The following is a 13,070-nucleotide window of genomic DNA, read 5'->3' as shown; positions in this document are numbered from 1 at the left end:
AACTGCGCCATTTTATAAGCTTTCCAACCATATGCTACACCATTGAGCTTTCTGTCTGCTTATGTACGCTTTCGTGGTTTGAAGACTACAAAGCATGGCGTCTTTATCATTTAAAACATAGAAAGTCAGCATGTATTAAGCAAAAGTTGTATTTTTGTAAAAACAGTAAAAAAGTTCCCTGTTTTCTGGCATTCAAACCACTAAAATAAACAAAAAAAATATCTAAACCTCAATAGTGTAGCATATGGTTGGAAAGCTTATAAAATGGCGCAGTTTTTAACATATTCCGACACTTTCCTGTATACAGGGTGTGAAAAAATGCAATTGAACAATGTTTTTTGCATTTTTATAAGACATCTTAATTTTTATCTTTGAATCTATTTACGATGGAGTTTTTACAACTGATCCTCTGTCATTTTGTATAATTCTTATTCAAAATTTAATGTAGAACACGAAAATGACATTGTCTACTCAAATCCATTTACAGGTAATTGAGAAATAGCTGTATTAAGTTTAAAAAACATAGTTATTTTTGAAAAACATAAAATAATTCTTTGGGAAGCTAATTTTTAAACTTGGGACATTTTATATTCATCATCATACTGCATTTACTTTGTACTTACACCAAAAATTTTTTTCACACTGAGTACCAAACACCCTGTATATTGATTTGCTCTTTATGATATTTAATGGATTATAACACGTACTCGTGTTGTTAATAAAAAAAAAATAAATAATACTTATTTCAAAACGTCTAATCACCAGTACAATACAACAGCCCCGTTAGAAGAAAAATGGAACTTACACTATTTTCAAGCCCAATGTAAATAACATTGGCAAAGAGAGACAAAAGTAATTTTAACCTAAATAAACTAGCAAACCATTATAAAACTAGACTCATGAGCCAATAAAATATATCAACAATGCCGCACTGGCGTGTATGAAACACGCCTCAAGACAGCTGACAGGTTTAACAGCATTGCAAGAAGTATATTTACAATATCCAAAGTCCAAAGTAACTTACACATTTTAAGTGCCACTATTAAATTTACATGTGGATGCTAAAGTAATTGCATCTATTATTACATTACAAAGAATCATTACATTACTACATTATTATTACATTATCATTACTATTATTACATTGTATTACATTACTCGCTGAAGCTAATTTGTATTGTAAAAATAACATCTATGAGCATTTGCAGATTTTTGTAAACAGTTTTCAGGAATAATACACATTCTTTTGTTCACATCACAGTGTTTGTAATTTAATCTACATTTTCTATCAAATAATCATTTCAAGAACATCAGTTTACAACAGTCTAGAATTCTATTCTCTTCCTTATGTTTTTTGTGTGAATGTTGATGATCCAAGACTCTATAGCTTACCATAACCCTTTCATGCTGGCTTGGCTAAAAGGTTAGCAGATTTGACAGATTCATTAATTTTCAATTTACATCAGCAAACAACTGAATTGTTCTCGGTATTCTGGTATTCAACTGACAGACTTGTAATTACTAGGCTGGCACTTTATCCTCTAAGCAATCTGTAGCCTACTATAGACAACTGTGTCATGTGTAGCACTCGTCCTGCGCAAGGAGCCCAGAGTTCTCCGTGTGGGCAACCCGCGCCCCACGTCACCTGTCAATCACGTCACCACACAACTCACTGTGGGTGTAATGGAAGTAATGGAGGCACCACAGTTGTAGCTGCTCTCATTCCCAAGCACACTCTTTTATAAACAACTTGTATAGCAATGTTAATTTCAATGCTGCGAGAAAAACGTCACGTATATAAAGCGGTTTGCCCGATTTAAACACTTAATATTTTTGTAAAGATGTCGGTATGCGTGCACGTATGCAGCAAAGCAAGTGGTACCGTACGAGAGTGGTACAGTATATTGGCTGGATGCACCATGACATCGCTGCCTTGGATTTGAAGTTCCGCGCTACCGACTCACCAATCAGTTGGTTTTTGCAATGTTTAATTTAAATCGTAGACTTTACCCGCTAAAGCGTTGTCACGGATCAATCACTAATTTGCACTCAAAGGTCACATAAATGCTATGGATATATTATACAGGAAGGGGCAATGAGAACCATGCAATATATTTTAGCTACCAGATGATAAATATTGCAACAATGAGTTAACAGCTGTGCTCATAAACAAAATTGAGCGATACCAATTTAATAAACATGGCGTTTTGGAATCCTGAACACCGTGCTTTTGCTGTGCAAACCTTTTTTAAGAATAATTATTCTTTTATTAAAACACAGATTGTTTAAGAACCATTTCAATATTGATCGAAACAGGGCTGATCCGAGTCGGTTAACGATTGAGAACTGGGTATCACTATTTAGTAGAACATCATCCCGAAAAAAAGATTGGTGGAAGCCATAACACTGTTAGCACACTAGCAAATGTGTAGAGAGTACAGTCCCTTTAAGTCCAAATAGGTCCATCAGGAGGCGATTCTAGGCACTTCAAATTTCTAAGAGATCTCTTGGAAGGTATTTGCATTAAGGTCTCTATGTCCACCCCTGCAAGATACCAGATGCCTGCCTGGTCGATCTCAGACAGATAATCGCCGGAGAGGTTCAAGCGATTCCTCAAAAACTGCTTGAAAGCGTATTCGACGGGTTTTTACTCGAAGAATTTCAACATTTTCAAGGATGTCACTTGAAGGAAGTTATTTTGGAGATATGAAAAAATGGTTTATCCAGGTCAAAATGGTATAAGATTAATGTAAAAATGATAGGTTTTGTGTTATTAATAAATTGTATAGTTCTCATTGCCCCACCTAAAAACAATGTAATACTAAAAACTTGTTTAGCATATTATGAGACTTTTGGTTTTGTCTCTAATATATTACTTTGTTTGAATTGCAAGACAACGTTTTTTAGTATGTGATTTTATTTTAGTCTATGCATATATGGATATTGTTTGATGTTGCATTTAAATGAGTCAGCACGACACGGATTTTTCCACGGTATTATCTAGTGGTGGAATGTTGTAGTGGACTTAACTAAAACTTCGAAACGATCATTCAATTTCGTAACGCTCTTGGTAAAGGGAAATCCCGCGAGTTTTTAATTCCTTGTTTCAGTTTGTTTTAACCATTTCACTTTTTGGAAGTGAGAACAACACGTGTACCTGAACAAAACATAACAATGGACAAATGTTCACTGTTTAACTTTAACCTGATTTTTCCGCCATCAAAACACGGAACCAGCAGTTCCCACATCAGCGTCTGAAGGATCAGCTGTGTGGCTGTTGAAGCTGAGGTCAACCAGCGCCATCTACGGTCAATCAAGAGCAACTCCTGTGACGTCATCGCTGCTCTGTTCTACACAACAAGACAACAGAAGAGTCTCAATCAGAGTTAGTTTCGTTACTGTTTAATTTTGTGTGTTATTAAAAAACATAAACCTAACAGGTTTAAGACTGTACGTGTTAACAGATACCACTTGACGGTTACTATACTCAGTAACACTTCTGAGCAAGTTTATATTGGCCATATTTTGACAACTTGTAAGGAAAGGATCTTGAATTTACAAAAAAAAAATACTGTACGTCTAATAACACTTGTAATAATGTATTTATACCGTTGACTCACAAGAATGTAAAAAGTATATAAGATTTAAAAAATTCTTTATTTGACTATATATTGGTTTAGCCTTTTAAAATTTGTTTACCTATGACTATTTTTTTAAGTAGCCGTTTCAGTTCAGTTTTTAGAATTGAAAATTATCACATAAGTTAACAGCATTGTTTACTTTCATAACAGCATAGCTTTACTCATAGAAACACGTGTAACGGATCAATGACGTTCAAGGATTGAGAGAGAAGAAGAAAAATTGTAATGATTTAAACTTCAACTAATCAGCTGTTCAGGCCAATTTAATTGTTGAGTGGTGCAATTAGTGTTGGGTACAATGTTTCGTTGCGTCACTGTCAGTGGCAATGAGAGTTATAAACTACAACATAACCTATCTTAGAAGTTATGGGTAGTGATTTTTAGTAATTAAACACTGTCGCAGGTAAAGTAGTGTACGCATCTCGCGTAGTGTTAACGCAATCGTTGCGTAAACTACTATAAACTTATATTTTAACACAACTATGCCTATATATTGGTTACAATATATTTTTAAAATATTTGGTCTGTTGCATTTTAGTTTATTTCGGCAATCCCCAACCAACAAAGATAGACGCAATTGTTATTCCCTCGACATTAAACCAGTCTCAATACCACGGTATTGTTGGTCCCTACTACCCTTTCACACATAGAACATTTAGTGGTCAAGTAGCTAATACTGGTGGTAGTAATACTGTTGAGAAAGTTCTAAAATACCAAAGAGAACCATTCTTCATATTATCCTATATTGGTGGGCTACAAACCACATCTACGAACCATATCTTTTAAAAGTTATAGATGGTTGGCCAAATTATATCACAGAGTCAGTGTTAGTACACAGTCTGGCCACTTCTAGCGTCATCAGCAGCTTGGTTGAATACATATCCAAACTTGATCGATTGAATTTAAATGTAGACATAAATAGTTTTTTGTCGCTTTAATCATTTCAGACTGAATTGTTGACGTATCCTATTGCATTTTGTTTGCTTACTGGAATAAAGATTTTGATTTTGGCACACAAAGGGGTGTTCAGGTTTCTACTTCAAGCACAGTTGTAATACTCCTTCCTACGAAAAGTTCCAGACTGCTCCTTTTGATATTATACTTGATTGACATGAGGGTAAGTCTCATCAAGATATGGACTGCATGCGTTCCATTGTCTGCAGACTGCTAAGCTCACAGTGTCGAAACTTGACTTTATCTTTGCAACCTACAACGCTTTGTACTTTGGTAAGTGAAATTCCCAATAGAGGAGGGCGAGTCCATGACTAAGGCCTACGTCAAGTAGTACTGTAGCCTACCTGCACCTGTAGGGAGTGCTTACAAAGAAACTAGTTATGTCATCATTAAGTTGACATTTGCTCACATAAGTATCGTATAAATACGAATAGATCTCTAGGTTTAAAGGAGTGTTCCAAACTTGTTGTGGACACTCAACACTATGTACATAGGCATAGCGTTATATCTGAGTAGGTCCCAAGGCCCTGAGTCCAACGTCTTATCAACAGAGAAGATGTGGAGATCTAGCAGTCACAGTCACTAGTCGACCACGTTGAGACTTTTGTGTCCCCTGGCTCGTCAGTACAGTATACGTTACAAATAAATTTTACAATTGCGAGTAGTTATTTTTAGCGATTTTGCCATATAATGAATAAGCTATTACCGTACGTCTCATGGTAAGACCTGGAATTTATTTTTTCGTTTTGATATCCCCAGAGGCCAAAAACACCATCTGTTCAGATGCAGATTTATATATGTCATATATTACAGTATACATTTCTTTATTTGTTTAATTATGCGTGTCCAAACAAAATTAATCCAATTTTGAGTAAATTTGTTACAAACTTACACCCCCGAGAGCGAGTTCGCGAACCACCATGATTGATCGGACTATGCATTGTGCAAAATTGTCTCTATTTTCAACCAACGCTGTAAATTAATCAAATCAAATCAAATCAAAACAAATATGTCTTTCTTCATAATATGTACAATTTATGTACAATGAATGGTGTCAGATCTTATTTCTAAGAAATAAAAATAGGTACATTAAAATTCAAATTAATCTATTTACAAGTATAATACAGAACACCTCTTTTTACCAACAAATTTTACCAACAACGCCATTTAACTTATTTTATTTAAAAACTCATTAATTAATTGAATAACAAGTGTTCTCAATCATGAATGCCTTTAAATTTTTATTGAATTTCTTAATGTTAGTCTCACTTTTCAAACTTTCGGGCAATCTATTAAAGAATTTGGCACCCTTATATGTGGTCTTTTTTTTAATTCTAATCTATGTGTTTCTAATTTCAAATCATTTTTGTGTCTAGTGTTATAAGTATGATTATGGCCAAGAAAACTAGTATTAGTCATGTTTTGCTTCACATACATAACACATTCATATATATATATATATAAATCAAACACCGACAAAATTCCCAGTTCCCTAAACCTATCCTTTACATGAGCCTTGTACTTCAAACCTAGCATGATTCTTATACATTTCTTTTGGAGTTTCAATATCTTTTTTAAGTTTTTGTGAGTTGTTGGCCAATGTTGATGAGTTGATGAGTTGTTACACAAATGTTGTATGCCAAATGTGAGTGAACCAAGCTAAAATATATTACTTTTAAAGTGGCTAAATCACAAAATTTAGATAATCTTCTAAGGACATAAATTCTTGAATTCATTTTGCCTTTAACTTTGTTAATATGTTTATTCCAGTTTAAATTGCAATCCACAATTAAACCCAAAAATTTTGTATCCGTTACTTCTGAAATAATGTTGTCATTTAATTTTATTTCTGTTGAAAACCCATTTTGGTTCTTATTTGTATTAAAATTTATAACGTTTGTTTTATTAAAATTTATCTGTAAGTTTAGACTTGTCAAAAATGAAACTATGTTATTTAACTCTTCTTCTGCAGATCTTTTAATATGTTCATCAGTTGGTCCTGAAACTTTCAAATTTGAATCATCAGCATACAGAACTACTTTGTTGGCATTCTGATTAACCAATATATCATTAATTCCATTTATGTATATAATGAATAATATTGGGCCTAATATTGACCCCTGTGGGACTCCAAATTTTATGCACTGTGTTTTTGAATTTATTTTTGTTTGTTTTCCGCCAGTTGTAGAAGCTATTTCAACAAACTGTTGCCTATCGGTTAGATATGATCCGAACCAATCAAGTGATTTGCCTTTAATACCAAACTGTGTCTAAATTTTAACCATGGTACCATGACAGACTCTATCAAATGCCTTTTGTAGGTCCATAAATAGTCCAATACATGTTTCACCCCTATCAATGGCATCAATAATGGACTCAATAAATTGAACAGTTGCTGTTTTGGTCGACTTTCCAGCCCTAAATCCATTTTGGTTGCCATTAATTAAGCAGTTACTTTCGAGAAAGTACATTAATCTAGTATAGACAGATTTTTCGTACATTTTTGAAATTGTGGGTAAAATTGACAGTGGCCTGTAATTTGACGGATTTTTTGGACAATCTCTTTTGTGTATAGGAATAACTTTTGCAATTTTAAGTTTTGATGGAAATATACCTGACACAAAAGATGAGTTTATTAAGTGAACTAAGACCTTAACAATAGCTTTATCAACATGTTTAATCACTTTAATAGGCACTTCATCATAACCACTAGCATGTTTGTTTTTTAGATTTCGAATAATGGTTAGTATTTATTTTTCATCAACTGGTGTTAAATGGAAAGAATTTTTGATATTATTCCTATCTCTTTGACTACAATTTTCATTGGCAGAACCATAACTATTGCCCGTTACAGATTCCTTTGTAATATTAATGAAATAATCATTAAAAGTATTAGCTGCTTGTAAAGGATCAGTAACAGTGGTATTATTTTTTCTAAATGAATGTTTTTTGTATTCAACTTATATGAGCCGGTTTCCTGATGAATTAATTGCCAAACATCTTTACTAATATTTTTCGATCTTAGGATTTTCTGCTTGTAGTAATTTCTTTTGTTATTAATGACATTTGTATGGTAGGTTATGTTTTTTTGTTTAATGATTTTACCTAGAAATTTATTTTTGTTTGATCTATAAGTTAGTGCCAGCTCTGATATTTCTTTCTTTTCTTCTATTAGTGAATTTCATATCCACATGTTTCTAGCCTTATACTTTCTAGTTTTAATTTTTGGAAATGATATATTAAAATAATATGTAAAAAGATTACAAAAAAAAACAGTTATATTTTAACTCAACTGGAGCTGTGTACACAGAATACCAATTTTCTTGGCACAAATGATTTTTAAATAAAGCCATATTTTCCTCTGAGTAAGCTCTTTTACTTATTGTAATTTTTTGAACATTACTGTGTTCGGCATTGTTTAAACGAGACAACATTAACAATTGGGCATCATGATCTGAGACATCATACCTTCAACATGAATTTTACCTTTGTCAATATTGGAAACAAAATTATAAATTGCTGTAGCTGTTGACTCAGTAACTCTAGTGGGAAAATTAACATGACATTTGCAACCAAATGTTTTTAGTAAATTAACAAACTTATTTTTCATTAACTGATCTTTAGCATCCTCTAAGACATTAATGTTAAAATCTCCTGCTACAATTATACCAAGCAACATTCAAATATTTTATCTATACATAAGTCTGTTATGCTTGGTATATGCTGGTAAAACATGTTTATATTTTGTTGTTATTTTGTCACAAATTGTTGTTATATCTTTCAGTTGATACCAACCGAAGTTTTTTTTTTTTTTTAGAAGATTGGATCGTTGTTATGCGCTTCAGCTGTTATGTTGTTATGGTAATGGAAAAAATTACAAAATAGAAATTTAAAATGTAAATGTTATTCTTATGTAGAAACTATTTTGGTTTGCTTTGGCTGTGAAAATATTTAGATCAAATTTGGATAATTTATTTTTTTTAGTCTAAACTTTTAAAATTTTACTCAAAAGCACTTTATTACCTCGCCTGAAGCAGCAGACCTAAATATTCATTGGTTAAACTAATGTTATTTAATTAGGGAATAGATCTGACATTTTTAAGGAGATATATTTTTAGTTAAAATACAATATGGCAAATAAAAATTCGTTAGTCTGCAGGATTGCTGCTGCGGAATATGAATATACTGTATATACAATCTGATATGTAACAGTATATTTGGAAAATTTTAATAATTGCTTATAACTTTACCTGTTGGCTACATGGTTTGTTTTCCCAACCCCTTTAGCAATTGCTAATTAACGTAATAAAGAGCAGGATAACTCATTAAGATTGTAGTATAAATATAACAAACCCAAATCAATGAAACGTAATATGCTAACTAAATAGAATGGATTATTATGTGTAAGGGTAGTAGTTAGGGTAGTAAATCGGTCAACATCCATCGTTGTTGTAAATCATTTAAAATTTACCAGTAACGTAATACTAATTTACCCTTCAGCACTAATGTTTTATTTTTCTTTCGTAAAGCTTTTCAACATAAGTGTAAACTAATTTTACTCTAAATATCAAATATGTTTACCGTGTTTACACTTGTATGCTTTCCTTTCTATACATAAATGAAGAAGTTTAAATGAAGAAGTCACCAAAAACACCCCTACATTACCTACTGTGCTGAGTAGCCTACTGTTTGTAGTAGTGCTGTAGTGCAGCAGCGGCAAGTGACTTGGCGACATGATCACATCACAACCTCGTGCCTCCTTATATGATGGTTAGACCTCCACGTCCAACATAACCTTCGCATTTCTTCTCACCTACATCTGTCCTATATTGTATTACGTGGTAAACTCCATGATTCACGACTTTCCGTAACTACATAGGTTGTTTCTACAAAAGTTGTTACATTAAAACATAGGTTTGCCACAAATTGCCAGAAATAAAGAGTTTGCGTTTTGACTTAGTGTAACTGGTAAACATAGCATTGGACACCGTTGAATGATGATGATAGGGTGAATTTGTCTAATCCAAGGTACGCTACACTGAATGAAATAGAGGTGGTTTCTACTACTGATGTAAATATTTTCCAAAAACAAATTTGAGATAGATTGGAGGAATGTGACGTAGGCCCGAGGTGGGTGGGGCGGCGCCCACTGCAGATCCCACACAGGACCAAGAGTGTCATTGCCGCTGTCGCCGTCCCAGCCTCGGCCCGCCACGCTGCATGATGACAGCTCAACTATTCTCAAAATGTGTATCGACTTGAGTCGCTTAAAAAACGTCCTGATAGATGTTCAGGGTGACCGTCAGAAACCGGATGTTTTTCAAACGGATAGAATACGCGTATAGGGTAATGGGGGAGGCGTGCTTTTATTTGCTGTATATTATGTTATTTTACTAGCCTTGGCACACCACTGTATGTAATTGTATGAAGTCTCAGGAGATATAGCAGCGTTTGATAAGCAATACCTATCTATTTTGTCAACAATACCCACCGCGGATGATGACTGGTCAGGATGGCCGTAGAGTGTATGCTGTTTCTATGAAGGGTTATTTCACTTTTCGGTGATACTCTTTGGTCATACAGCCACCAGATTTGAGCGTATGTTAATTTACTCTAGGTTTTCACACATTTTCCGTCTATACTCACAAAACTCGAATCCCTGATGATTTTAAGGACACAATTAACCAGGAATTAGCATACAATCAATGGTCACCGTAAAATAACGTGATGTCTAAAAAATTAAAGAATCCTTGTTTTTAACATTACCCCCACATATTATACTGCACATTAAAACAACCATCTGGGTGAGCAGATTTTCAAACTGGCTTTAGATTCTAATTCAAGTCATGACACTCGAAAGAAACACAAAAAAACTTTGTTAAGATTTTGTAATTCAAAAATTTAGAAAGTCCACAAGTTTCATTTGCATTTCCACTAAAACCAAATCTAGCTGTGTTTATTTCAATTTATAAGGTCCACCCGATCGGAAAAACTAAGAACTGAATTTGAATTTTGATGATCAGAAAAAAAGCTGAGAATTGTACGTATGTTTTGTATGGGAACGGGAAATTTAAAGTGTTTAATAATGCCCAATGCAATCTGCCACAAATCGCAGTGTTTTATCTTTTCACGTCTTACCACGTAAATCACATTCTCGGCAAATTACCACGATGTATCGCGATAGACGATAATGATGTTGCCGTAATCGTGGGAGATGACAACGACGTTGCTGTGATCGTTTGAGATAGCTACGATGTTGCCGTAATCGCAGGAGATGACCACGACATTGCTGTGCTCGTTTGAGATAACGACGATGTTGCCGTAATCGCAGGAGATGACCACGACATTGCTGTGATCGTTTGAGATAACGACGATGTTGCCGTAATCGCAGGAGATGATCACGACATTGCTGTGATCGTTTGAGATAACTACGATGTTGCCGTAATCGCAGGAGATGACCACGACATTGCTGTGATCGTTTGAGATAACGACGATGTTGCCGTAATCGCAGGAGATGACCACGACATTGCTGTGATCGTTTGAGATAACTACGATGTTGCCGTAATCGCAGGAGATGACCACGACATTGCTGTGATCGTTTGAGATAACGACGATGTTGCCGTAATCGCAGGAGATGACCACGACATTGCTGTGATCGTTTGAGATAACTACGATGTTGCCGTAATCGCAGGAGATGACCACGACATTGCTGTGATCGTTTGAGATAACTACGATGTTGCCGTAATCGCAGGAGATGACCACGACATTGCTGTGATCGTTTGAGATAACTACGATGTTGCCGTAGTCGCAGAAGATGGCCATGACGTCACCGTGGTGACGGGAGATGATCTGACAACAAGTTTTTTGATAACTTACTATGTATAGGCCTACAACTGAAATTTCCTACTAATCCGTTGAACTAGGTAATGACATAATGCCATTCGGAAGCTGCAAATAATCAAGGCACATCTGCATCAGTGCTATTTCATGGTTTGTAGGAGTGGTTCATCAGTTGATGACATTATATAATCAAGTGAAACTTTAAACAATAATAATAGTTAGGGTCTACATAAGTAAAAGCACTATTCTGAATGATCCGAATGGTCTAAATGTGTATAGTCTCGAAATAAATAAACAATACGATACTGAAAAAAGGTACCAGAATAAGAGGGGTTTATTGATGTAAATATTCAGTTATTTATTAGTGACGATTGATCTCCGCAATTCCAGTTCCCCAAGTTTCCTAAAAAAATTGAAGAAAAAGAAAGGGGTCTCCTACGACACCGGGTAGGTCTAAACTTTAAGTTTGACAAACACGTAAGACAAGAAATTGTTATGAAACTCGAAAGGCTGTTTAAAAATAGCATTGAGTGCAAATGTTGATAAGGATGGACTGAGTCAAGGTCAGCCAAGAGAAAACATACCCAGAAAACATTTTTTTTAAGAGGTTGGCGACCTCTTTTAACCTACACACTGAACTTTTATTGAGAAAAGAAATGCTAGAACATCCACAAAACTGCATCCTCCATGGATTAAGCTTTTAAATACTTTGATGTCACAAGCGGATGTTATAAAAGATAATGACAAACAATCGTAAGCATTAAATTTCAGCTTAATTAAATAAGTTTTTATTTTGAGTAAGTGTTTACCTTATATTGAAATGAAATGAAATGAAAAATCCTTTATTTTTTCAGGCAAAGTTAGGGCCACATGGCCCTTTCTTACACTTAACCTGACATTAAAAATATAACAAAAATTTTTGTTACATATTTTTTTTTGTTATATTGAGTACAATACTTAGCTAACTGAATGGATTCATTCACACAGTATAATAAGACCGTCCAATCTTATTTCGTGCGAGGTCGCACAAGTTCCCCTAGTACGCTTGAAAACGAACATTTTAATGGGATTAAAGTTGAAGAATGCTTATTTTAAAAACATCAGGGGTTTTAGGACACCTTAGGAAATTGGAAGGGAATGATGCCGTTACGTAGGTAACCCCAGGAACTTGAATTGTTTATTTGCAAAAAACTCCTTCATGCTAAACAAATAAAGGGGTAAAAATGTATTATTAGTTTCCTATTTATAAACTATGATAAGATCTTATAAGTACCTTATTTCGCTGCAACAAGAAATGAAATAGGCATTCGTATTATATTTTGTTATAATACCATAGCTCACCATGAAAAAAATCAATGTTTAGCCTGTTTACAACCAGCAAGCATCATTCGAGAAAGGGAAAAATGTTAACAATACTTTTTGAATTCCAGATTGATTGAAAGGCATCGATTGTTAAACAAATGTGAATTGCTGTAACTTATTACTGGTTCGTTGTGATATTATCAAACACAATCACTCATATACATCAACGTCATACCTCATATACCGTCGTTATAGGAAAGATTGGGGACGCCATAATGGATATTATCTGGCGTCCCCAGCGAAAACATTCTGTGTTCGCTGGGCGTCCCCCAT

At 34.3% G+C, this 13,070-nt stretch overlaps 1 protein-coding gene across 1 annotated transcript; it reads right to left on the bottom strand.

Annotated features, from left to right (window-relative positions):
- Positions 1 to 10,757: 10,757 nt before the first annotated feature.
- Positions 10,758 to 11,417, bottom strand: LOC128995658 (uncharacterized). The gene has a single exon (XM_054420678.1). It carries the CDS (start codon positions 11,415 to 11,417, stop codon positions 10,758 to 10,760), a length of 660 nt encoding a protein of 219 aa, XP_054276653.1.
- Between the last annotated feature and the right edge of the window lie 1,653 nt (positions 11,418 to 13,070).

This window comes from Macrosteles quadrilineatus, unplaced genomic scaffold, assembly GCF_028750875.1.
Source record: "Macrosteles quadrilineatus isolate MER2022 unplaced genomic scaffold, UCM_ALF_1.0 Scaffold_1__1_contigs__length_201487025, whole genome shotgun sequence".
Taxonomy (NCBI): Eukaryota; Metazoa; Arthropoda; class Insecta; order Hemiptera; family Cicadellidae; genus Macrosteles; species Macrosteles quadrilineatus.
Note: the sequence above shows the minus strand (reverse complement) of the source record. Positions and strands in the feature narration are given on the sequence as shown.